General features: G+C 44.5%; 1 protein-coding gene and 1 long non-coding RNA gene across 6 annotated transcripts in view; one reads left to right on the forward strand and one right to left on the reverse strand.

Moving 5' to 3' along the window:
- LOC140709101 (uncharacterized) overlaps nt 1-24,151 on the reverse strand; it is an 80,941-nt gene that overhangs the window by 28,757 nt on the left and 28,033 nt on the right. The gene's annotated exons all lie outside the window — the stretch shown is intronic.
- On the forward strand, nt 1,939-24,048 carry LOC140709099 (deoxynucleoside triphosphate triphosphohydrolase SAMHD1-like). Of its 3 annotated transcripts, XR_012089477.1 has the most exons (7): nt 1,939-2,349; nt 6,614-6,679; nt 13,014-13,086; nt 17,964-18,124; nt 21,030-21,185; nt 23,526-23,626; nt 23,745-24,048. XR_012089477.1 is itself a non-coding variant. In XM_073006786.1 (6 exons), exons 1-6 carry the CDS (start codon nt 2,273-2,275, stop codon nt 23,941-23,943), a joined length of 672 nt encoding a protein of 223 aa, XP_072862887.1. In that variant the 5' UTR covers nt 1,953-2,272; the 3' UTR covers nt 23,944-24,048. The 3 variants fall into 3 exon arrangements, 1 of the variants encoding a protein (XP_072862887.1); XM_073006786.1 differs by lacking the exon at nt 17,964-18,124 and having other exon boundaries at nt 1,953-2,349; XR_012089478.1 differs by lacking the exons at nt 1,939-2,349; nt 6,614-6,679 and adding an exon at nt 12,565-12,870.

Genomic DNA, 24,151 nt, shown 5'->3' on the forward strand with positions numbered 1-24,151 from the left:
CTCAGCCTCCTAAGTAGCTGGGATTACAGGCGGCTGCCACCATACCCGGCTAATTTTTTTTTTTTTTTTGAGACGGAGTCTTGCTCTGTTGCCCAGGCTAGAGTGCAGTGGCACAATCTAAGCTCACTGCAACCTGCACCTCCTGGGTTCAAGCAATTCTCTGCCTCAGCCTCTTGAGTAGCTGGGATTACAGGGGCCTGCTATGAAGCCTGGCTAATTTTTTTTGTATTTTTAGTAGAGACAGGGTTTCATCATGTTGGCCAGACTGGTCTGGAACTCCTGACCTTCTGATCCACCCACCTCGGCCTCCCAGAGTGCTGGGATTATAGGCGTGAGCTATGTGCCCAGCCACACCTGGCTAATTTTTGTAATTTTAGTAGAGACGGGGTTTTGCCATGTTGGCCAGGTTGGTCTCAAACTCCTGACCTCAGGTGATCCACCCACCTCGGCCTCCCAAAGTGCTGGGATTACAGGCATGAGCCACTGCACCCAGCCCCAAACCCCCTTTAACAAGCAGTGGTTGGCAAGTTATCAAGACCATGGATTTTGGAGCCAGGTTACATCTCCTGGGTTTGAATATAGGCTTCATCATTTCCTAGCTGTAAGACCTTGGGCAGCTGGGCATGGCTGTGTAATCCCAGCACTTTGGGAGGCTGAGGTGTGGGAATCACCTGAGGTCAGGAGTTCAAGACAAGCCTGGCCAACATGGTGAAATCCTGTCTCTACTAAAAATACAAAAATTAGCTAGGTGTGGTGGCGGGCGCCTGTAGTCCCATCTACTTGGGAGTCTGAGGCATGAGAATCACTTGAACCCGGGAGGCGGAGGTTGCAGTGAGCTGAGATCCTGCCACTGCATTCCAGCTTGGGAAACAGAGCAAGATTCCGTCTCAAAAAAAAAAAAAAAAAAAATGACCTGTGGCAAATTACTTTTTCCTACATCCTAAGGTAATTGTGATAATTAAATGAAGTGATATGTGTAAAGCCCTTAGAACTTTACAATATTTGTAAAACCCTTAGAAGTTATAAAAATTATTTAATATTTAAATAATTTAATGAATGTATTTAATTCGTTAAGTATTATGTATAAATATAAAATTATTTTATATTTGTAAAGCCCTTAAGAACCGTGCCTGGCACACAGTAAAGCTCTGTTTGCAAATAATATTTTGGCTCACCAGTAGACCACTAGTTCATACTGCCTGATGATAAGCTAATCCGCCTCATTCATCCTTGGCCCCCTAAACAGGTCTATGGCTTGGTTGCTAGGAAGGTGCGTTGACTTTATTAGCAGTAATAGTGATATGTCCTTTTACCAGGCAATTGCATGGACCAGTATTTATAGGGACGTTTGAGCCCTGCCGCAGAAGGGTTAAATGATAGAAAAACGCCTGCCATTTTCACATGCTGTTACAACCAGGCAGTAAAAGTCCTCAGAAGTTAAATTTTTAAGTAATCAGACTGGCCACTTCCCTTCCCCTGGGAATGCAGTTGGGATGGAGGGCTCTGTCTCCAGTTGGAAAGAAATCCTAAGTCCCCTCCTGTGTGGACACCAGACAACAGGTATCCCAGGGCCCTCTCGTTGCCCAGCAATACTGTGGAATGAAGACACCCTCAGGTCACATTTGAAATCATTCCGGGTTCTTCCAGTTCAGCACCTTGGCTGTTTTTCTCTTCACTGGGAAGGTGCTGGCAGCCTAACGGCCTTTTAGGTTTCTTTTAAGTTTGGGGCATCTGAAACCCGGCTAAGGTGCGGCGGGTAGTGTACCTCATTCGAAGAATACCCCCAATTCACCAGACGAGCCCCTAATTGTGGGTGCGGGGCCGAGCGCTCTTTCGTCCCCCCTGCCACCAGCACTACCCTCAGTTCTGCTTCTAGCCACGCCCTTTCGCGTTCACGTCCAGCGTCCCGGCAGGATTGATTGAGGACGACTGGACTGCCATTGCGCCTGCGCAGGGAGCCCAAGGCTAGAGCCGCTAGGCTGCCCTGCCCGAAGGGCTCAACTGTCAGTGAGCCTGCGCAGGAGGCTAATAGGCTGCCAATACTGCTTGGACTCCCCGCCAGGGCCCTGCTGTCAGTGCGCCTGCGCGCGGGCCAGGCGCCGAGGTTCTTGATTTTGCTGTGCTGGACGCCGGGTGTAGCCATGCAGCAAGCCGACTCCGACCAGCCCTCCAAGCGGCTCCGTTTCGATGACAGCCCAAGAACCCCCTCAAGCACCCCTTCCGCAGAGGCAGACTGGTCCCCGGGCCTGGAACTCCATCCCGACTACAAGACATGGGGTCCGGAGCAGGTGTGCTTCTTCCTCAGGCGCGGTGGCTTTGGAGAGCCGGCGCTGCTGAAGAACATCCGAGGTAGCGGCTCCGGAGGGGCTGAGGGGCGAGGGGCGGCGACCTGGGGCGCGGGCCAGGCGCCCTAAGGAAGGGGGCCCCACGAGAGGACCCAGGCCGGGGAGCCAGCCCTGCGGCGGGAGTCGCCCGGGAGGGCGGACCTGCGCTGGGGGCGCGGAGGGAGGGAAGACCCGAGGCGGGGAAGGGAGCCTTGCGGCGGGGGTTCCCAGGAGGGCCTGCGGCATGGGGCGCCGGGGACTGACTCCCCGAGGCTGAGGAAGAAGACATGGGGTCGCCTGGGGTAGGCGATCCGTAGGATGGGAGCAGGCTGCCAGGATTGAGGACCTGGGAGGGGCAGTAATAGATTGGGATCTCACTCTGGTGGGTTTCTTCACTAACTTGCCACCCCGGCGCCAGACAGGCGAGACTCGGGTCCCTTTTTTTTTTTTAGTTAGAAGGAGATTTTTCCCCAGACCTTGGTGGGCGGCTTGCTGTCATCCAGGCTCGCGGGACCCCTCCGCGCTAACCGCAGCTCCTTGAACACTTGCCACATCAGAGGATGTTCTGGGGCTTTTAGGTTTCTGTTTCCTCCCTGAATTGAGGCTTTTCCTGAAGGGGAAGGAACTGGCTTGGTTAATCTCTGAATTCCCGTCACCTTCCTTGGCATCCCAGTAGCGCCCGATGGGCGTGTGTTGACTGCACTTGCAGAACATAGTAAGGATCGTGTTTTGCTCTTTAAAAGCAGGTTCCCCTCCAAAATCTGAACCCTGGAGTTGTTCAGTTAACCCCTTAATTCCCAGCATGCCACAATTTGGCCACATCACCTGGAGAAGTGTTTAGGTTGAGTTTTAAGCACATTTTACTGATTCGTGTCCAAGCATCCATCCTTGTGAAGTCTGCTCAACTTTTTAAGGTGGGTGTGAGATTTGACTCCTGCCTTATATCCTCTAGGTGTTCAATAGGAAGGTGGTTCTTTGGTGGTTGGGATTTGCAAATTTAGTAAATTTTTGCATTTGTTAGGTGGAGCCCTGTTTGGCTAGGTTGGAAACTGGGGTAGGAGGAACATAGTGGTTCAGGACCCAAAGATAGCTTGAATGGGTATGGGAAATTGCATTTCTCCTTTTTTCTTTTTTTTTCCCCCTTTTGCCCTTTCGTTTCCCTTCACTGCTGGGATGGATTATTGCTTTATTTTCTTTGACTAGCAACAAGTGGAGTGAAGTAGTTCCAAATTTTCTGTCTCAAAATGTGGTTGGCTCTCTGTTTCAGTGGTCTGTAGATTAACTTGTTACCCTCCAGAATGATGTGTATTCTCTTGAACCCACAACCCAGTGCTATCAAAGACACTATGTGCTTTCATTTGGTAAAAACTGACCAACTGTTCCCAATTGCTCATGTCTTACCTTCTGCTTTGTCTTGACCAAACTTTATTCGGACTTCTGTCTTCCCTTATGAGCCCCTCAACTCTTGCTTACCCCCAGATCTGAGCAGGCAGGCCCTAAAGCAGTGCAATATGTGTCCCTCTGGTCAGTTTCTTTTGAGAACTGACTGACCACAGCAGGATGCTGTCCTGTTGGGGTACACTGCTCATTTTCCCTTGCTCATCCAGGTTCCCTTCCAAAGATTCTGCTTACTTCTGCTTGCCCATCCTTTACCATTATAAAAGAAGACCGTTTTTCTCTTAGATTCTTTTTTTTTTTTGAGACGGAGTCTTGCTTTGTTACCAGGCTGGAGTGCAGTGGCGTCATCTGGGCCCAGTGCAACCTCTAACTGCCTGGTTCAAGCGATTCTTCTGCCTCAGCCTCCCAAGTAGCTGGGATTACAGGCATGCACCACCATGCCCAGCTAATTTTTTTTGTATTTTTAGTAGAGATGGAGTTTCACCATGTTGCCCAGGATGGTCTCCATCTCCTGACCTCCTGATCCACCTGCCTCCGCCTCCCAAAGTGCCGGGATTACAGGTGTGAGCCACTGCACCCGGCCTTTTTTTTTTTTTTTTTTTTTTTTTTTTTTAAATTAGAGACAGGGTTTTGCCATGTTGGCCTGGCTGGTCTCAAACTCTTGGCCTCGAGTGATCATCCGCCTGCCTCGGCCTCCCAAAGTGATGGGATTACACGTGTGTGCCACCGCGCCCAGCCTCCGTTTGATTCTTGGGCCTCTGTTTGATTCTTTTTTAAGATTTCTTTTCTTTTTTTTTTTTTTCTGAGACGGAGTCTTGCTCTGTCACCCAGGCTAGAGTGCACTGGCACAGTCTTGGCTCACTGCAACCTCTGCTTCCTGGGTTCAAGGCGGTTCTCCTGCCTCAGCCTCCCGAATAGCTGGGTTTACAGGTGCACGCCACCACACTCGACTAATTTTGTAATTTTAGTAGAGATAGGGTTTCACCATGTTGGCCAGGCTGGTCTTGAACTCCTGACCTCAAGTGATCCATCCACCTCTGCCTCCCAAAGTGCTGAGATTACAGGCTTGAGCTACCGCACCCGGCCTTTTTTTTTTTTGAGACAGTCTCGCTCTGTAGCCAGGCTGGAATGCAGTGGCGTGATCTCGGCTCACTGCAATCTCTGCCTCCTGGGTTCAAGCAATTCTTCTGCCTCAATCTGCTGAATAATTGGGACTACATGTGCCCACCACCATGCCCGGCTAATTTTTGTATTTTTAGTGGAAATGGGGTTTCACCATGTTGGCCAGGATGGTCTTAATCTCTTGACTGGATGATCCACCTGCCTTGGCCTCCCAAAGTGCTGGGATTACAGGCGTGAGCCACCGCGCCCGGCCCTGTCTTTCTTTCTAATAGTTTCCCTTGGCTGGGAGTGGTGGCTCACGCCTGTAATCCCAGCACTTTGGGAGGCCGAGGCAGGCAGATCACCTGAGATCAGGAATTCAAGCCCAGCCTGGCCAACATGGTGAAACCCCGTCTCTACTAAAAATACATAATTTAGCCGGGCATGGTGGTATGTGCCTGTAGTCCCAGCTACTTGGGAAGCTGAGGCAGGAGAATCACTTGAACCCGGGAAGGGGAGGTGGCAGTGAGCCAAGATCGCACCACTGCACTCCAGCCTGGACAACAGAGTGAGATTCCATCTCAAAAAAAAAAAAAAGTCTCTCTTTATCTAAGTCCAATTTTTTTTTTTTTTTTTTATTTGACAAGCCAAGCACAAGGTACAGTGTCCCTTTTCTCATTATGGAATACAGCCTCACAAGAAGTCTGAAATAAGTTGCTATACTCAACACATTTTACCAATGACGTATGCGAGGTCCAAAGATGTAAAGTAACTTTTCAGAGATCACACCACTACAAAAAAGAGCTAGATTTTTTAAGGTTAGGTCTTTGGACTCCAGAACTCATATGCTCTATACCTTAACAAGCGTTCTCATCAAAAACCACTGGAGGCCTGGCCCAGTAGCTCACACCTATAATCTCAGCACTTTGGGAGGCCAATGTGGGAAGATCACTTGAGCCCAGGAGTTCAAGACCAGCCTGGGCAACATCAGGAGACCTCAACTTTACAAAAAATATAATAAATAAAAAATTAGCTAGGTGCAGTGGTACACACCTGTGGTCCCAGCTACTCAGGAGGCTGAGGCAGGAGGATCGCTTGAGCCCAGGAGGTCAAGGCTGCAGTGAGCTGTGATCGCACCACTGCACTCCAACCTGGGCAACAAAGCAAAACCCTGTCTCAAAGAAAATAAAAGAAAAGAAAATAGCCCAGAGTTCTGGAATTTGAGGTCAGGAAAGATTAGAATTAATTGTATAGAAAGAGAAAGGAAAAAACCCAACTATACACACACATACACACAGAGAGAGAGAGAGATAGGACTCTCTCAAATCACGGAGTATTGAGTGCTTTCCCAGGAGGTTTGAGAAAAATCAACACTTTAAGCACTCTTGAATCCATGGTTTTAACTTGTTAATTCTAAGAACAATAGACTTACATTTCCTTCCCTCCCCAACTCAAACCTTTCCTGTTTAAAAGGAAGCTGCTGACCTGGCAAAACCCCAACAGGTAGTCAGGTTTCACTTTCCTTTTTGCAACTGGTTTTTCTTGGAACTAATTTACACAAATAATTTTGAAATTTTCCCGTGACTTATCAAAAAATGCTTCTTGGTTTAGTTATTTAATTAAAATTAAGTCTTTACAAGTAGCAGATCAAAAAAGTGGTACTTGGCACAGTCCATTGCCTGTAGTGGGTAGTCTATTATGTGGATCTGGGTAAATGTTGGTGGATACAAACTGAAAGAAAATGAAAAGCATATATTGTATACATTGAATTTGTCTTTTTTCTTCCATAGAAACAAAATCACAGGCGCATTACTGCCCTGTCTTGATGAGTCTCATTTTGAAAATCTTGGAGTAAGGTAAGAATGAAGAAATAAATTCACATTATAACCAAACACACTTTATCCATCTTTCAGGGACAAAGCCCAAAATCTCTGATATAAACTGTCCTCATTTTAAATCTATGAAGTGCTTTAAAACAGCAGAATCCCTTGCCTGCTGGTTTTGTTTGTTCGTTTGCTTTTTTGAGACAGTCTTTTGTTCACCCAGGCTGGAGTATCTCGGCTCACTACAACCTCCGCCTCCTGGCTTCAAGTTATTCTCCTGCCTCAGCCTGAGTAGCTAGGATTACAGGTGCCCACCACCATGCCTCACTAATTTTTTTTGTTGTTGTTTGTTTTTGTTTTCGTTTTTGTTTTTTGAGATGGAGTCTTGCTCTGTCGCCCAGGCTGGAGTGCAGTGGCGTGATCTTGGCTCACTGCAAGCTCTGCCTCCCGGGTTCACGCCATTCTCCTGCCTCAGCCTCCCGAGTAGCTGGGACTACAGGCGCCCACCACCACGCCCGGCTAATTTTTTGTGTTTTTAGTAGAGACAGGGTTTCACCATGTTAGCCAGAATGGTCTCGATCTCCTGACCTCGTGATCCGCCTGCCTCGGCCTCCCAAAGTGCTGGGATTACCACGCTAGGCTGCCCCACTAATTTTTGTACTTTTAGTAGAGATGGGGTTTCGCCATGTTGGCCAGACTTGTCTTGAACTCCTGGCCTCAAGTGATCCACCCTCCTCTGCCTCCCAAAGTGCTGGGATTACAGGTGTGAGCCACCGCACCTGGCCACTTGCTGTTTGTTTTTGCTGTGCAAATCCTATGTTTGCTATTACTGTTTATTCCTATTTTAGTTTATTTTTAATTTTATTTATTTATTTATTTTTTGAGACAGAGTCTCACTCTGTCACCCAGATTGGAGTGCAATGGTGTGATCTCAGCTCACTGAACCCCCCTGGTTCAAACCATTCTCTTGCCTCAGCTTCCTGAGTAGCTGGGATTACAGGCACGCACCACCATGCCTGGCTAAGTTTTGTAGTTTTAGTAGAGACAGGGTTTCACCATGTTGGCCAGGCTGGTCTCGAACTCCTGACCTCAGGTGATCTGCCCGCCTTGGCCTCCCAAAGTGCTGGGATTACAGGTGCAAGCCACCGTGTCCGGCCTTATTCCTATTTCAAATAATTTTGCAGACAAACCTTCATCAAGTTTGTAATGACCAACTTTTTACTCTCAAGTTCAGAATAATTGAATTATACACACTGGGAAATACATAAGCACCAACAGGGAAAAAATGTTAGTAAGAAAATCAAGGCTACATCCCTATCTTGAGCATATTTCTAGGTTTTCCTAAAGATTGAAATATGCCCTCGTATTAGATTAAAAGACTCTATGCAAAACAGGCACTTTTTAGTTGTATAATTTGGGAGAAGTCATTTAACCCTTCAATTTCTGTACCTGTAAAATGGATAGCAATAACGAGATGATGTACATAAAGTGATGAAGCATATGATTAACCCTTAGTAAATTTTATAGATAGTGATAAAGCAAGACCCCATCTCTACAGAAAATTAAAAAATTAGCCGGGCACTGTGCATGCACCTGTAGTCCCACCTACTCAGGAGGCTGAAGCAGGAAGATCCCTTGAGCCCAGGAGTTCAAGGTTGTAGTGATCTATGATAAGCTCCTGGACTCCAGCCTGAGCAGCAGAACAAGACACTATCTCAGATAGCTAGGTAGATAGGTAGGTAGGTAGGTAGAGAGATAGATAGATAGATAGATACATACATACATACATAATTCCATGGATCCATCTCTGTGTATGGCTGTAGGTTCTAGTGTCTAGATTAGAGTGGGGCTCCTTTAAAGATCTCAGTTGAGGATCTGGTGTTTAAATACTTCTTTTTTTTTTTTTTTTTTTTGAGACGGAGTTTCGCTCTTGTTGCCCAGGCTGGAGTGCAATGGCGCAATATCGGCTCACCGTAACCTCCACCTCCCGGGTGCAAGCGATTCTCTTGCCTCAGCCTCCCAAGTAGCTGGGATTACAGGCATGTGCCACCATGCCCAGTTAATTTTGTATTTCTAGTAGAGACGGTGTTTCTCTATGTTGGTCAGGCTGGTCTCAAACTTCTGACCTTGGGTGATCCATCCACCTCTGCCTCCCAAAAGTTCTGGGATTACAGATGTGAGCCACTGCGCCTGGCCTTAAATACTTCTTTTTTTTTTTTTTTTTTTTTTTTTTTTTTGAGACGGAGTCTTGCTCTGTCACCCGGGCTGGAGTGCAGTGGCCGAATGTCAGCTCACTGCAAGCTCCGCCTCCCGGGTTTACGCCATTCTCTTGCCTCAGCCTCCCGAGTAGCTGGGACTACAGGCGCCCGCCACCTCGCCCGGCTAATTTTTTGTATTTTTAGTAGAGACGGGGTTTCACCGTGTTAGCCAGGATGGTCTCCATCTCCTGACCTTGTGATCTGCCCATCTCGGCCTCCCAAAGTGCTGGGATTACAGGCTTGAGCCACCGCGCCCGGCCTTAAATACTTCTTAAAATGAAAATTTTGTTTCTATTAGAGAATTGGCCTTCTCTTCTGAAATTTTACTTAGTTACATGTTGTTTGTGGTAACAGTAACCAAAGAATAAAAACAAAGGATTATACTGAATTACTTCCTGCACTGTTGCTTAGTAATTGATAACAGAAGTAGATCGTGAAACAAGATCACTGCAGAACACTTAACTGACTTCCAGTAAATATCCTTTGGATCAGAATCTCCAGGGACCTCAACTTGGCTCGCTTTTTTTTTTTTTTTTTGAGACGAAGTCTCTTTCTGTTGCCCAGGCTGGAGTTCGAGTTCAGTAGTGCAATCTCGGCTCATTGCAACCTCCGCCTCCTGGGTTCAAGCGATTCTCCTGACTCAGCCTCCTAAGTAACTGGGACTACCGGCGTGTGCCACCACGCTCAGCTAATTTTTTGTATGTTTAGTAGAGATGGGGTTTCACCGTGTTAGCCAGGATGGCCTCAATCTCCCGACCTTGTGATCTGCCCGCCTCGGCCTCCCAAAGTTTGTTTTTTTTGTTTTGTTTTGTTTTATTTTGAGATGGAGTCTTGCTCTGTCACTCAGGCTGGAGTGCAGTGGTGTGATCTTGGCTCACTGCACCCTCCACCTCCCAGGTTCAAGTGATTCTACCACCTCAGCCTCGCAAGTAGCTGGGACTACAGGTGTGCACCACCATGCCTGGCTAATTTTCGTATTTTTAGTAGAGACAGGGTTTCACTATGTTGGCCAGGGTGGTCTTGAACTCCTGACCTTGTGATCCGCCCACCTCAGCCTCCCAAAGTGCTGGGATTAAGGGCGTGAGTCACCGTGTCTGGCATGCCTCTTTCGTAACCACATTTCAGCTCTCTCAGTCCTCTCAAAGCCCCCCTTATTACTTATTTCTTGTATATAATAGTTGCTTACTATTGGGCCTGAATGGAATTTGTTCCAATACAGTCTTTCTTTTCAAGGGAGCCATGTGTGTCTTTGTGGACCCAAGTGCTATTGATTCATTCAGTGAATATTTTTGGAAAGCTATGTACTAGGCATTCTTCCATGAACTTGGGGCACATGAGTGAACAAAACAGACAAAATTCCAGAAGGACCACTATATTGCACGTCTCTGTGCCCTACCTCATAACTCAAATTCTGTAGGACTCCTTAGAGCTGTATTGTTCTGTATCGTAACAACTAGCTTCATGTTTAAATTAATTAGAAGTAAATTAAATAAAAAATTCCTCAGTTACACTAGTCATATTTCAAGTACTCAGTAGTCACTACGGCTAGCGGCTACTGTGTTGGACAGAGCAGATATAGAACATTTCCATCATCGCAGAAAGTTCTACTGGACAGTGCTGCCTTACAGGTTGCCAGTGGGATTAGTCCTACCCACCGCTCCATCCAGTTGCTCACGGTTAATACCAATGCAATTGACTGGTTAATGGACCTTTGTACTATTTTAATCTAATTTCCTACTTTACCTTCCCTAGACCCCCCAATCCCTGTGCCCAGAGTTCACACCCCAAGATTAATTACTTGCAAGCTCTTATCCTGGACCCTGCTTTCTAGGGAGAATCCAGCTTAGACAAGCACTCCTAGTAGCCTGTCAATTTTATGAACAACCATTGATTTATAAAGGTTTTTTTAAGAAGTAAGAAACAGGCCAGGCGTGGTGGCTGAGGCCTGTGATCCCAGCACTTTGGGAGGCCAAGGCGGGCAGATCACAAGGTCAGGAGATCAAGACCATCCTGGCTAACACAGTGAAACCCCGTCTCTACTAAAATTACAAAAACAAAAAAAATTAGCTGGGCGTGGTGACGGGCGGCTGTAGTCCCACCTACTCGGAGGCCGAGGTGGGAGAATGACGTGAACCCGGGAGGTGGAGCTTTCAGTGAGCCAAAATTGTGTCACTGCACTCCAGCCTGGGCGACAGAGTAAGACTCCATTTCAAAAAAAAAAGAGAGGTAAGAAACATTGTCACATTAAATATACATGTCAGTTGTAAGAAGCATTAAATTTCAGAAATGTTGGAACACAGGAATAAAATTATTTTGTAGTCTAAATATCCTGGCCCATGACTTCTTTAAATGTTTATTTAACGCCATGTCCTTTGCTAAACAAAACAACCCCCTGGTTTTGGGTAGTTATTTTTATATACTCTAATTAGTGATTTTGGTTTTGTTTTGTTTTGGTTTTGAGACGGAGTTTTGCTCTTGTTGCCCAGGCTGGAGTGCAATGGCGCGATCTCGGCTTACCGCAACCTCTGCCTCCTGGGTTCAAGCGATTCTCCTGCCTCAGCCTCCCGAGTAGCTGGGATTATAGGTACGCGCCACCACCACGCCTGGCTAATTTTGTATTTTCAGTAGAGATGGGATTTCTCCATGTTGGTCAGGCTTGTCTTGAACTCCTGACCTCAGGTGATCCGCCCACCTCGGTGTCCCAAAGTGCTGGGATTACAGGCGTAAGCCACTGTGCTGTGCGTGGCCGATTTTTGGGTTTTAAGTGATGAATACTGAGTGTCAGTTTAGGAAAACAGTAGGTGGCCATGGGGTTAGTTTAGGTTTGATACTTTATGCTGTGACTCTGGTTATGGTCAACTATGTGACTCCCCTTAACCTGAGTCCACCTATCAGTACTTCTGAAAGCCTAGCTTTGCACTGTGCTTGTTATGTCAAACTGATGAGGAGGATAGGGGAATGGGAAAACACAAAATATGCTGCTTTTTAATTTATCAGTTGTAATGATGCTTCTATGTATCCCAAGAAATCATTCTTAAGTGTTCTTATTACCGTGGGTCTCAGGGTACACCATAGAGGCCAGTGTAGAGCCTCTGACTCCCAGTCTATGTATGACTTATAGAAAGATACTTTTTTTCAATCTGCTTAGCTAGTAGATCAGTAAAACCCTTCGCCTGCACTCTCTGTTGACACCCAGCCAGGAGGGAGGAGGATATACTGGGTCCAACTAGTAATTGTAAATGAAGCAGGATGATGAATCACAGGACTTTGAGCTGTTCAAATTTAATTCCCATTATGTATTTTCTTGAAACTGGAGCATTAATGAGGGATTACTGACAATGGAAAATGAATATAAATAAAGTTAAGGCCTTCATATATATTTCATTCATGCTTGAGTCATATCTGGTACTCATAAATCAATCCAGGATTATGAGGGTAGATGTTGACTTCAGTCTGGTTAAAATGAAGTACAGCATGAGCATTGAGTAGACATGAAGCAGATGTGGACTTTTTCTTTTTCTTTTTTTTTTTTTTGAGACAGAGTCTCGCTCTGCCGCCCAGGCTGGAGTACAGTGGCCGGATCTCAGCTCACTGCAAGCTCCGCCTCCCGGGTTTACGCCATTCTCCTGCCTCAGCCTCCTGAGTAGCTGGGCTACAGGCGCCCGCCACTTCGCCCAGCTAGTTTTTTTTGTTTTTGTTTTTGTATTTTTAGTAGAGACAGGGTTTCACCGTGTTAGCCAGGATGGTCTTGATCTCCTGACCTCGTGATCCACCCGTCTCGGCCTCCCAAAGTGCTGGGATTACAGGCTTGAGCCACCGCGCCCAGCCAAGATGTGGACTTTTTCAAGTCGTAAGTTTATCAAGAGAGAAGAGAGTCAAGGACAGAAGCCTGGGGGAGGCCTACATTGATTCAGCAGGAGAGTTCCCTATCTTAGCAGCAAAGGAAGGAGACAGTTTCTAGGAGGAGTATGTTTGAATTATTGATTATTTCTTCCAATCTAACTTCAGTGTTACTGTAGGTTATCTAAAGTTGATTATGTCTACTATATACTGCAGGGATTATTATTAAGCAAATAATGATAGACTTGCTTATCCTGTTGTAATTTTAGTTCCTTGGGGGAGAGGAAGAAGCTGCTTAGTTATATCCAGCGACTGGGTCAAATCCACGTTGATACAATGAAGGTAAGAGGATCTGAGTTTGTTATGTTTTTTGAATGTAAAGTAATATAACTCAATTATGTAAAATTCATTTTGAAGAGAATAGGAGGAAATCTGCTTCTCAGTGATGGAAGTGCGAGTAGTAGATCTTTTCTTTCTTTTTTTTTTTTTTTTGAGATGGAGTCTCACTCTATTGCCCATTCTGGAGTGCAGTGGCACAATCTCGGCTCACTGCAAGCTCCGCCTCCCAGGTTCACGCCATTCTCCTGCCTCAGCCTCCCGAGTAGCTGGGACTACAAGCTCCCGCCATCATGCCTGGCTAATTTTTTGTATTTTTAGTAGAGACGGGGTTTCACTGTGTTAGCCAGGATGGTCTCGATCTCCTGACCTCGTGATCCACCTGCCTTGGCCTCCCAAAGTTCTGGGATTACAGGCGTGAGCCACCGCGCCTGGCGAGTAGTGGATCTTTTCTAAACTTTCTGTACTTTCTAAAATGAGCATAGAGTATTTAAATCAGAAGAAGAACTAAAATATGTTAAGCATACAGAAAAGCATAAGTAGACCACTACCCAACTTGTCCAATCTTAATATTTTGCCTAATTTGCTTCAAGTCTGTTATTTTTAGAGCAAAATATTAGAAATTATTGAAGACCTCCTTTGTACATTCTTTTTTATTTTTATTTATTTTAAATGAAATTGGGTCTTGCTCTGTCATCCAGGCTGGAGTACAGTGGCGCAATCTCAGCTCACTCCAACCTCTGTCTCCCTGGCTCAAGTGATCCTTCCATCTCAGCCACCCCAGTAGCTTGAACTATGGGTGCACGCCACCACACCTGGCTAATTTTTGTATTTTTTTTTTTTTTTTTGATACGGAGTCTGCTCTGTTGCCCAGGCTGGAGTGCAGTGGCACGATCTTATAGAGCAGGATCTGAAATAACTCAAATACATACTTTAATTTTGCTTTTGCAAGTTACATGTTGGCCAGGCTGACCTCAAACTCCTGACCTCATGATCTGCCTGCCTCGGCCTTCCAAAGTGTTGGGATTACAGGCATGAGCCACTGTGCCCGGCCAATAATATATTTTTGAAGTAATATTTAAGGCAGTCAGTGGTTTCAATTGCCCACTTTTATTCTTTTTTCTATTTTTCTTTAAAAAGAAAAATAGTTTTTTTCTTTTTGTTGACCAGGCATGGTGGCTCACACGGTAATCCCAGCACTTTGGGAGGCTAAGGTGGGTGGATCACTTGAGCCCCTAAGTTCAAGACCAGCCTGGGCAACCTGGTGAAACTCCATCTACAAACAATAGAAAAATTAGCTGGGTGTGGTGGTGCACACCTGTATTCCCAGCTACTTGGGAGGCTGATTTAGGAAAATCACCTGAACCCACGGAGGTCGAGGCTTCAGTGAGCCATGATCACACCACTGTACTCCAGCCTGGGCAACAGAGTGAGACCCTGTCTCAAAAAAAAAAAAAAAAACCACCAACATTGTTTAACCTCATTTATAAATTATAAATGATAGTTGTTGGAAATAGATTTTCAAACTACCGAATCACTGCCTAGTAATGAAATCAATACCTTAAATGAATTTAACTTCATCAGCAGTGCAGTTCAGCAAAGAATTCACCTAGTTTGCTACTCAGTTGCAGCCCTCGAGGATTTCTTCCCTAATTTGATACCTACCTAACTTGATACTTAAAACATAAATAGCTTTATTGAGATATAATTCACAAGTTGTATGATTCACTCATTTTTAGTGTGCAAGACAGTGCTTTTTAGAAAGTTCACAGTGTTGTTCAATCACACATAATTTTATTTGAGTTGTAAGAGTTCTTTACATGTTCTGGATGTAAATCCTTATGGGAGATATGATACACAAATAATTTTTCCTAGTCTGTGGGTTGTCTTTTTACTTTTTTGGTGGTGGTCTTTGGATCATAAAAGTTTTAAGTTTTTATGTAATCCAATTTATATTTTTTTGTTCATTTGTGTCTTGTTCTTTTAGTGTCATATTTAAGAAACCATTGCCGAACCCAAGGTCACCATGGTTTGTTCTTGTCACAGTGTTCTTTATGCTAAATTTAGTTCAGTTGGCCTCTGAAGCTGAGATTGTGTAATGGTGAAGAGGGAGTGTGGTATTTGACATAATGAGGACTAATTTTTCAAATGTATCAATGAATCTTTTTTTTTTTTTTTTTTTTTTTGAGACAGAGTCTTGCTCTGTTGCCCAAGCTGGAGTGCAGTGGCACAATCTCAGCTCACTGCAACCTTTGCCTCCCAGGTTCAAGTGATTTTCCTGCCTCAGCCTCCTGAGTAGCTGGGATAACAGGCGCCCACCATCACTTCTGGCTAATTTTTGTATTTTTAGTAGAGATGGGATTTTGTCATGTTGGTCAGGCTGGTCGCGAACTCCTGACCTCAGGTAATCGACCCGCCTTGGCCTCCCAAAGTGCTGGCATTACAGGCGTGAGCCACCATGCCCTGCCAGAAACCGCATCTCTACCAAAGAAAGAAAAATTAGACAGGCATGGTATAGTTCCAGCTACTTGGGAAGCTGAGGTGGGAGGATCGCTTGAACTTGGGAGGCAGAGGTTGCAGTGAGCCATGATTGTACCACTGTACTACAGCCTATGTGATAGAGCTAGACTCTGTCTCAAAAAAAAAAAAAAAAAAAAAAGACAGTTATTACAACCTGAAAAATTTACAGTGAAGGCTTTTAGGTCCTTAAATGGTTTAAAAGTAGATTTTAGCCACGCGCTGTAACTCGTGCCTGTAATTCCAGCACTTTGGGAGGCTGAGGCGGGCGGATCATGAGGTCAGGAGTTCGAGACCAGTTTGGCCAATATGGTGAAACCCCGTCTCAACTAAAAATACAAAAAAAAATTAGCTGGGCATGGTGGTGCTTGCCAGTAGTCCCAGCTACTTAGGAGGCTGAGGCAGGAGAATCGCTTGAACCCAGGAGGCGGAGGTTGCAGTGAGCCAAGACTGCACCACTGAACTCCAGCCTAGGTGACAGAGTGAGACTGTCTCAAAAATAAAGAAATAGCTGCGTGCTGTGGTCTCTATCTCCTAACATCGTGATCCGTTCACCTCGGCCTCCCAAAGTGCTGGGATTACAGACGTGAGCCACCGTGCCTGGCCATATTTGTATATCTAAACTTAGAAAAGGCAGTAAAACTATGGTAAAAATGATTTTTTTTTTTGTAAACCCTTTAGGGGGCCAAAGGTGCAATGATTGCTTGAGGCCAGGAGTTGGAGACCAGCCTGGGCAATATAGCAAGACCTTGTCTCCACAAAGAATAAAAATAAATTAGCTAGGCATGGTGGTACATGCCTGCAGTCCCAGCTATTTGGGAGGCTGAGGCGGGAGGATCCCTTGAGCCTCAGAGTTTGAGGCTACAGTAAGCTATGGTTGTGCCTGTGAATAGCCAACACACTGCAGCCTGGTGAGAAAACGAGACCCTGTCTCTAACAAAAGCAACACACACACACAAATACATTGTTCAGCTGTACAAAATTATTTTCTTTTTTTTTTTGAGACAGAGTCTCGCTCTGTCGCTGAGGCTGAAGTATTGTGGCACAATAGTAGGTTACTGTAGCCTTGATCCCCTGGGACTCAAGGGATCTTCCTACCTCAGCCTCTAGAGTACCTGGGACTACAGATGTGCGCCACTGCATTTTTTTTTTTTTTTTTTTTTTGAGATGGAGTCTCGCTCTGTCATCCATTCTGGAGTGCAGTGGCGCAATCTCGGCTCACTGCAAGCTCCGCCTCCCAGGTTCACGCCATTCTCCTGCCTCAGCCTCCCGAGTAGCTGGGACTACAGGCTCCCGCCACCACGCCCAGCTAATTTTTTTGTATTTTTAGTAGAGACGGGGTTTCACCGTGTTAACCAGGATGGTCTCGATCTCCTGACCTCGTGATCCGCCCGCCTCGGCCTCCCAAAGTGCTGGGATTACAGGCTTGAGCCACCGCGCCCGGCATTTTTTTTTTTTTTTTTAAGAGATGAGGTCTCACTATGTTGCCCAGACTAGTCTCAAACTCTTGGCCTCCCAAAGTGCTGGAATTACAGATGTAAGCCCCTGCACTCGGACCTGCATGATTTCTTATCTATATGGTAGAAGAATTTCCATCTTTCTTTCTTTCCCTCTCTCCCTTCTTTCCTTTCTGTTTTAATGATGAGTACTGTATAGACACATTTAGAAAAAAAAAATTTAGACTGGGTGCTGTGGCTCACGCCTGTAATCCCAACACTTTGGGAGGCCAAGGTGGGCGGATCACTTGAGGTCAGGAGTTTGAGGTCAGCCTGGCCAACACAGTGAAACCCTGTCTCTACTCAAAATACAAAAATTAGCTGAGTGTGGTGGCACACCCCTGTAGTCCCAGCTACTCAGGAGGCTGAGGCAGGAGAATAACTTGAACTTGGAAGGCAGAGGTTGCAGTGAGCCGAGATTGTGCCACTGCACTCCAGCCTGGGTGACACAGTGAGACTCCATGTCCAAAAAAGAAAAAAAATGTAGACATAATACCTATAGTGATGTGGCTTACATGATGTGAATGAATGTGTTTAAATCGAAATGAATATGTATGTTTAACTTGAATACAAGACAAAATTATTAAAGACTAATTAAGTCATATACATAATAAAAAAATCAAAATCCTTATTTTTCTGTTATTCACATCCATTAAGAAGAAGTAAAATATACTCAGATCCAATATACTTGATCTGTCTGGTAGTGATACCTAAATAAGGTAATGATGTTAACATCTTGTCATTTTCCTTAGTATTTTTACTTGAAAAATCAAATAGCTTTGACTTTGCACTATAATTAGGAATGGCTGCACACAAATTTCAGGTGGACTTACATGTTATTACTTATATTAATTAAACATAATTTTCCAGGTTATTAATGATCCTATCCATGGCCACATTGAGCTCCACCCTCTCCTCGTGGGAATCATTGGCACACCTCAATTTCAACGTCTTCGATACATCAAACAGCTGGGAGGTGGTTACTATGTTTTTCCAGGAGCTTCACACAATCGATTTGAGCATAGTCTAGGGTAAGAAGGGAATGGGGTGGGGAACTTGCAGTTTTTAGGTATTTCCTCTGTCTCATGAAATAGTTACCTTAGGCTAGGCATGGTGGCACACGCCACCACTTCTGGCTAATTTTGTATTTTTAGTGGAGATAGAGTTTCATCATGTTGGCCAGGCCGGTCTCGAACTCCCGACCTCAGGTGATCCGCCCGCCTCAGCCTCCCAAAGTGTTGGGATTACAGGCATGAGCCACCACGCCTGACCCTCTTCTTTCTGTTTATGAATTTGACTACTCTAGGTACCTCATCTTAATGAAATCATACAATATTTGTCTTTTTGTCACTGGCATATTTCACTTAGCATAATTTCCTCAAAGTTCATCCATGTTGTAGCATGTGTCAGTATTTCCTTCTTTTTTATTAGTTTTTTAATTAATTTATTTTTTATTTCCTTCCTTTTTAAGGTTGAATAATATTTATCATATGTAGACACCACATTTTGTTTATTCATTTATTGATGGATACCTGTTGCTTTTACCTCTTGTCTATTTTGAGTAGTGCTGCTATGAACATGTCTGTACAAATATATTTTCTTTCTTTTTTTGGCGGGGGGGGGGGGGCACGGTACGGAGTCTTGCTCTGTTGCCCAGGCTGGAGTGCAATGGTGCGATCTCGGCTCACTGTAAGCTCCGCCTCCCGGGTTTACGCCATTCTCCTGCCTCAGCCTCCCGAGTAGCTGGGACTACAGGCGCCCGCCACCTCGCCCGGCTAGTTTTTTTGTATTTTTTAGTAGAGACGGGGTTTCACCGTATTAGCCAGGATAGTCTCGATCTCCTGACCTCGTGATCCGCCCGTCTCGGCCTCCCAAAGTGCTGGGATTACAGGCTTGAGCCACCGTGCCCAGCCTAATTTTTGTATTTTTAGTAGAGAGAGGGTGTCACCATGTTGGGCAGGATGATCTCAATCTCCTGACCTCGTGATCCACCCACCTCTGCCTCCCAAAGTGCTGGGATTACATGCGTGAGCTACTGCTCCCGGCCAATTTGTTTGTTGTTGTTTTTGGAGACAAGGTCTTTCTCTGTTGCCTAGGTTGGAGTGCAGGCATGAACACAGCTAACTGCAGCCTCAGCCACCTGGGCTCAAGCAATCCCCCCGCATTAGTCTCCCAAGTAGCTGGGACCACAGGGGCATGCCACTATACCCAGCCAATTTTTTTATCTTTTTGTAGAAACAGGGTCTTGCTTTGTTGCCCAGGCTGGTCTCGACCTCCTGTGCTCAAGCAATCCTCCCACCTTTGCCTCTCAAAAAAATGCTGGGATTATAAATGTGAGCCACTGCACCCAGCCTGATTCTGTTTTTGTGGGGTTTTTGTTGTTGTTGTTTGTTTTTGAGACAGAGTCTCACTCTGTCGCCCACCCAGGCTGGAGTGCAGGGCGATCTCGGCTCACTGCAACCTCCACGCTCGGGGTTCAAGTGATTCATCTGCCTCAGTCCCCCAAGTAGCTGGGATTATAGGTGCGCACTACGTGCCTGGCTAATTTTGTATTTTTTAGTAGACACAGGGTTTTGCCATGTTGGCCAGACTTGGACTCCTGACCTCAAGTGATCCGCCCACCTCAGCTTCCCAAAATGCTGGGATTACAGGTGTGAGCCACAGCACCCAGCCCTGATTCTGTTTTTAAGAATAGTTTCAGCTGGGCACGGTGGCTCACGTCTGTAATCCCAGCACTTTGGGAGGCCGAGGCGGGCGGATCACGAAGTCAGGAGATCAAGGCCATACTGGCTAACATGGTGAAACCCCGTCTCTACTAAAAATACAAAAAAAATTATCCAGGCGTGGTGGCACGTGCCTGTAGTCCTAGCTACTCAGGAGGCTGAGGCAGGAGAATGGCGTGAACCTGGGAGGTGGAGTTGCAGTGAGCCAAGATGGCGGCACTGCACTCCAGCCTGGGTGACAGAGTGAGACTCCATCTCAAAAAAAAAAAAAAAAAGAATAATTTCTGGAGCAAGAATTGTTTCTGGGCAGGGGGGAAGAATAGTTACAGGGCAAGGTGCTTGTAATCCCACCACTTTGGGAGGCTGAGACAGCAGGATTACTTGGGCCTAGGAGTTCAAGACCAACCTGGTCAACAAATCAAGACCCTGCCTCTACAAAAAAATTTTAAAATTAGCTGGGTAGGGTGGTGCGCACCTGTGGTTTCAGCTACTCAGGAGGCTGAAATGGGAGGATCACTTGAGCCCAGGAGTTCAAGGCTACAGTGACCCCCATGATCATACCACTGGACTGTAGCCAGGGCAACAGAGCGATTCCCTGTCTCTTTAAAAAAAAAAAAAAAAGTTACAGGACAATTCAGGTTTTAATTTTCATCTTGAGTTAGTTTATGGTAGGACCTAGGAAAGGGCAGATGTCTTCAGGAGTTCATTTGATCCTTTACATTGATTGTGAATCAGTGAGCAGAGATGAGCAAACAGGCCAATTTGAGATTTCAAGGGAGAGCTTTGTTTTTACTGGCAAGTTTGCAGTTACCCCTTTTCACCACTAGATGGTAGTGCCTAACAGAGCTTATAACTGCACATGTTCAAAGGCTGATGAAAAAATAAAATTCAATTTTATGATGATATTTATTAAATGTAATTCTATCTACATGATCTTGTAATATTCACTTAGGTACTGTAAGTGATTATATCATAAAATGCGTTAAATATGTTTATGAAATAATAAGTTTTGTAAAAGTTTTGTAGACTAGTAAAATCATGAAAAATCTGACAGGTTTTTAAAAATGTTCCTAAGATTGTGGTTAGAAACTAGAGAATTAATATGCAATAGACCCTTATCTCAGAATTACTTGGAATTGAGGATAATTTTGTTAATCAGGACTTCCAGTGGGCTAGAATCTTTAACACATCATATTGTGCTTACTTTTCCTAGCATGAACAAGGCTCAGTTATGATGTTTGAGCACCTTATTAATTCTAATGGAATCAAGCCTGTCATGGAACACTATGGTCTCATCCCTGAAGAAGATATTTGCTTTATCAAGGAACAAATTGTAGGACCACTTGAATCACCTGTCAAAGGTGTTTTGGTAAGTTTCTGTACAACTTAATTTTAACTGACTGGTGCTTTTCATCTAGCCTTTTCATGATTCCTTCTGAGTTATACATTTGGCTATTTTAGAGGCTAACTGGTAAAATATGAGTTCTATGTTTCTACTGTTTAATGCAAAAAATTAAAGGCTTATATTTTTTTCTACCTCTCAAGTGAAATATTTAGAAGTTACTTACCAAAACTATATATACAGAAATTCTTTTTTTTTTTTTTTTTTTTTTTTTTTGAGACAGGATCTTACTCTGTCACACAGACTGGAGTGCAGTGGTGCAATCTCAGCTCACTGCAACTTCCACCTCCCAGGCTCAAGCGATCCTCCCACCTCAGCCTCCTGAGTAGCTGGGACCACAAACGTGCACTACCATGCCCAGTTAATTTTTGTATTTTTTGTAGAGATGGGGTTTTGTCACATTGCCCAGGCTAGTCTTGAAATCCTGAGCTCAAGTGATCTGCCCAGCTCTGCCTCTGAAAGTGCTGGGATTACAGGTGTGAGCCACTGTGCTTGGCATAAATTCTTTCCCTTCCCTTCCCTTCCCTGCCCTGTCCTGCCCTGCCCTTTCCTGTCTTACTCTGTCGGCGAGGCTGGAGTGCAGTGGCACGATCTCAGTTCAGTGCAACCTCCGTCTCCCAGGCCCAAACAATTCTCTTGCCTCAGCCTCCCGTGTAGCTGGGATTACAGGTGTGTGCCACCACGCTCGGCTAATCTTTGGATTTTTAGTAGAGACGGGGTTTCACCATGTTGCCCAGGCTGGTCTCAAACTCCTGACCTCAGGTGATCCACCCACCTCAGCCTCCCAAAGTGCTGGGATTACAGGCGTGAGCCACTGTGCCCGGCCATAAATTATTTTTTAGTGAATATATATGCAGTATTTTATTCATTTAAAAAAATTTTTTTTTTAGAGATGTGGTCTCACTATGTTGCCTAAGCTGGTTTCGAATTCCTGGGCTCAAGTGATTCTCCCACTTTGGCCTCCCAAAGTGCTGGGATTACAGCCGTGAGTCACCATACCTGGCCTGCAGTATTTTATATAGAAGCCTAAAGTAATTTTGTTTGGAATGTAAATGTGTATGTTTCATCTAGCCATTAAAATGAACATATTTGGCCAGGCTCAGTGGCTCATGCCTGTAATCCCAGCACTTTGGGAGGCCATGATGAGAGGATCACTTGAGTCCTGGAGTTTGAGATCAGCCTGGATAACATACTGAAACCCTGCATCATGCCTGTTGTCTCAGATGCTTGGGGGGCTGAGGCAGCCTGCAGTGATCTGTGATTGTGCAACTGCACTCCAGCCTGGGCAACAGAGCTATACCCTGTCTCCAAATTAAAAAAAAAAAAAATCACATTTGAAATATTTAAATATATGAAGATCTACAAAAAAGTTGAACTGGTTCAATGAAAAATCTGTTTTGTTTCCTTTTTGATCTTTTGTATTTTTTTAATTAAAAATAAAGTTGGAAAATAATTTCCCCCTGAGACTTTTAGGGTTGTTTCCTCAAATATATACAAGCGTACTTACAGTATAAGATAAAGAGATGGGTTTTGTAGCAAATATCCTATTTCCAAAACAATTGAGCTCAAAGAATACATTCAACAATGCATATTATTTAGACTAGGTGTGTAGCTACTTTGAAAGATAGTACTATTTTAATGCATGAATTCAAGCATCATTAGTTTATTATTAGATTTTATATATTTTTTTTTTATTTTTGAGATGAAGTCTTGCTGTGTTGCCCAGGCTAGAGGGCAGTAGTATAACCTCAGCTCACTGCAACCTCCACCTCCTGAGTTCAGGTGATTCTTCTACCTCAGCCTCCCGAGTAGCTGGGTTTACAGGTATTTGCTACCTAGCCTGGCTAATTTTTGTATTTTTAGTAGAGATGGGGTTTCACCATCTTGGCCAGGCTGGTCTTGAACTCCTGACCTCGTTATCTGCCCTCCTTGGCCTCCCAAAGTGATGGGATTACAGGCGTGAGCCACTGCGCCTGGCCTAGATTTTATATTTTTCAAAAACTTGGTTTATAAACCAAGAAAACACAGTTGTTGTTGGTTTTGGGAAATGTAATACAGTTAAGATCTTTTCAGTGGCACAAGAAAAGAAAATGTGGTAACAATAAGGTATCATATACCTTAGCATTTCTTTTCCCATTCTACTAGTTTTGAAATGAAGTGGAAGAAGGAATAGAACCTTCTAGTTTATCTTATGTTCCCAGTCAGGTATCTGTTTATAATTTACAGATTAATAAAATTGCTTTGCTTTGATTATAAATAGATTTGGTGCCTGTCCTAAAACTTCCAGTGGGTTTTCTTGCCTTCCAGTGGCCATATAAAGGGCGTCCTGAAAGGAAAAGCTTCCTTTATGAGATAGTGTCTAATAAAAGAAATGGCATTGATGTGGACAAATGGGATTATTTTGCCAGGTATGCACTGAACACTTCTGAAAAGTTGGCTAAAATATTTATATAAATTTAGTATTACTATTTAAGGTACAGCTTCCTTGTTGAAAAATTTCATATCTCTGCTTTGGAATCCTTCTAGGGACTGCCATCATCTTGGAATCCAAAATAATTTTGATTACAAGCGCTTCATTAAGTTTGCCCGTGTCTGTGAAGTAGGCAATGAGTTGCATATTTGTGCTAGAGATAAGGTAAGCTCTGCCAGAGGAGATAATAAGAAGAGTGTTGTTCCTGGTCTGAAATTTGGAAATAACCATTTGACAATTTGGAATAATTGGTAAATCGACAATCTCTTTACTTAATTCCTAGGATTTGTAAATATCTTTAGTCTCTTCCCTCCTACTGCATTATTAAATAATAATAAAATTAAAATGGACATTTATTAAGTTTTGAGTCAGACACTGGTTTTGGGGTTTTTTTGTTTGGTTGGTTGCATTTTTTTTGAAATAGGATCTCACTGTGTTCCCCAGGCTAGTCTTGAACTCCTGA

This window comes from Chlorocebus sabaeus, chromosome 2, assembly GCF_047675955.1.
Source record: "Chlorocebus sabaeus isolate Y175 chromosome 2, mChlSab1.0.hap1, whole genome shotgun sequence".
Classification (NCBI taxonomy): Eukaryota; Metazoa; Chordata; class Mammalia; order Primates; family Cercopithecidae; genus Chlorocebus; species Chlorocebus sabaeus.

Coding starts and splice junctions, on each gene's coding strand:
- LOC140709099 (XM_073006786.1), top strand. CDS start 2,273: ATGGGGTCCGGAGCAGGTGTGCTTCTTCCTCAGGCGCGGTGGCTTTGG. Junction 21,186..23,525: donor CACCTGTCAAAGGTGTTTTG/GTAAGTTTCTGT, acceptor CTTGCCTTCCAG/TGGCCATATAAAGGGCGTCC. Junction 23,627..23,744: donor AAATGGGATTATTTTGCCAG/GTATGCACTGAA, acceptor GAATCCTTCTAG/GGACTGCCATCATCTTGGAA.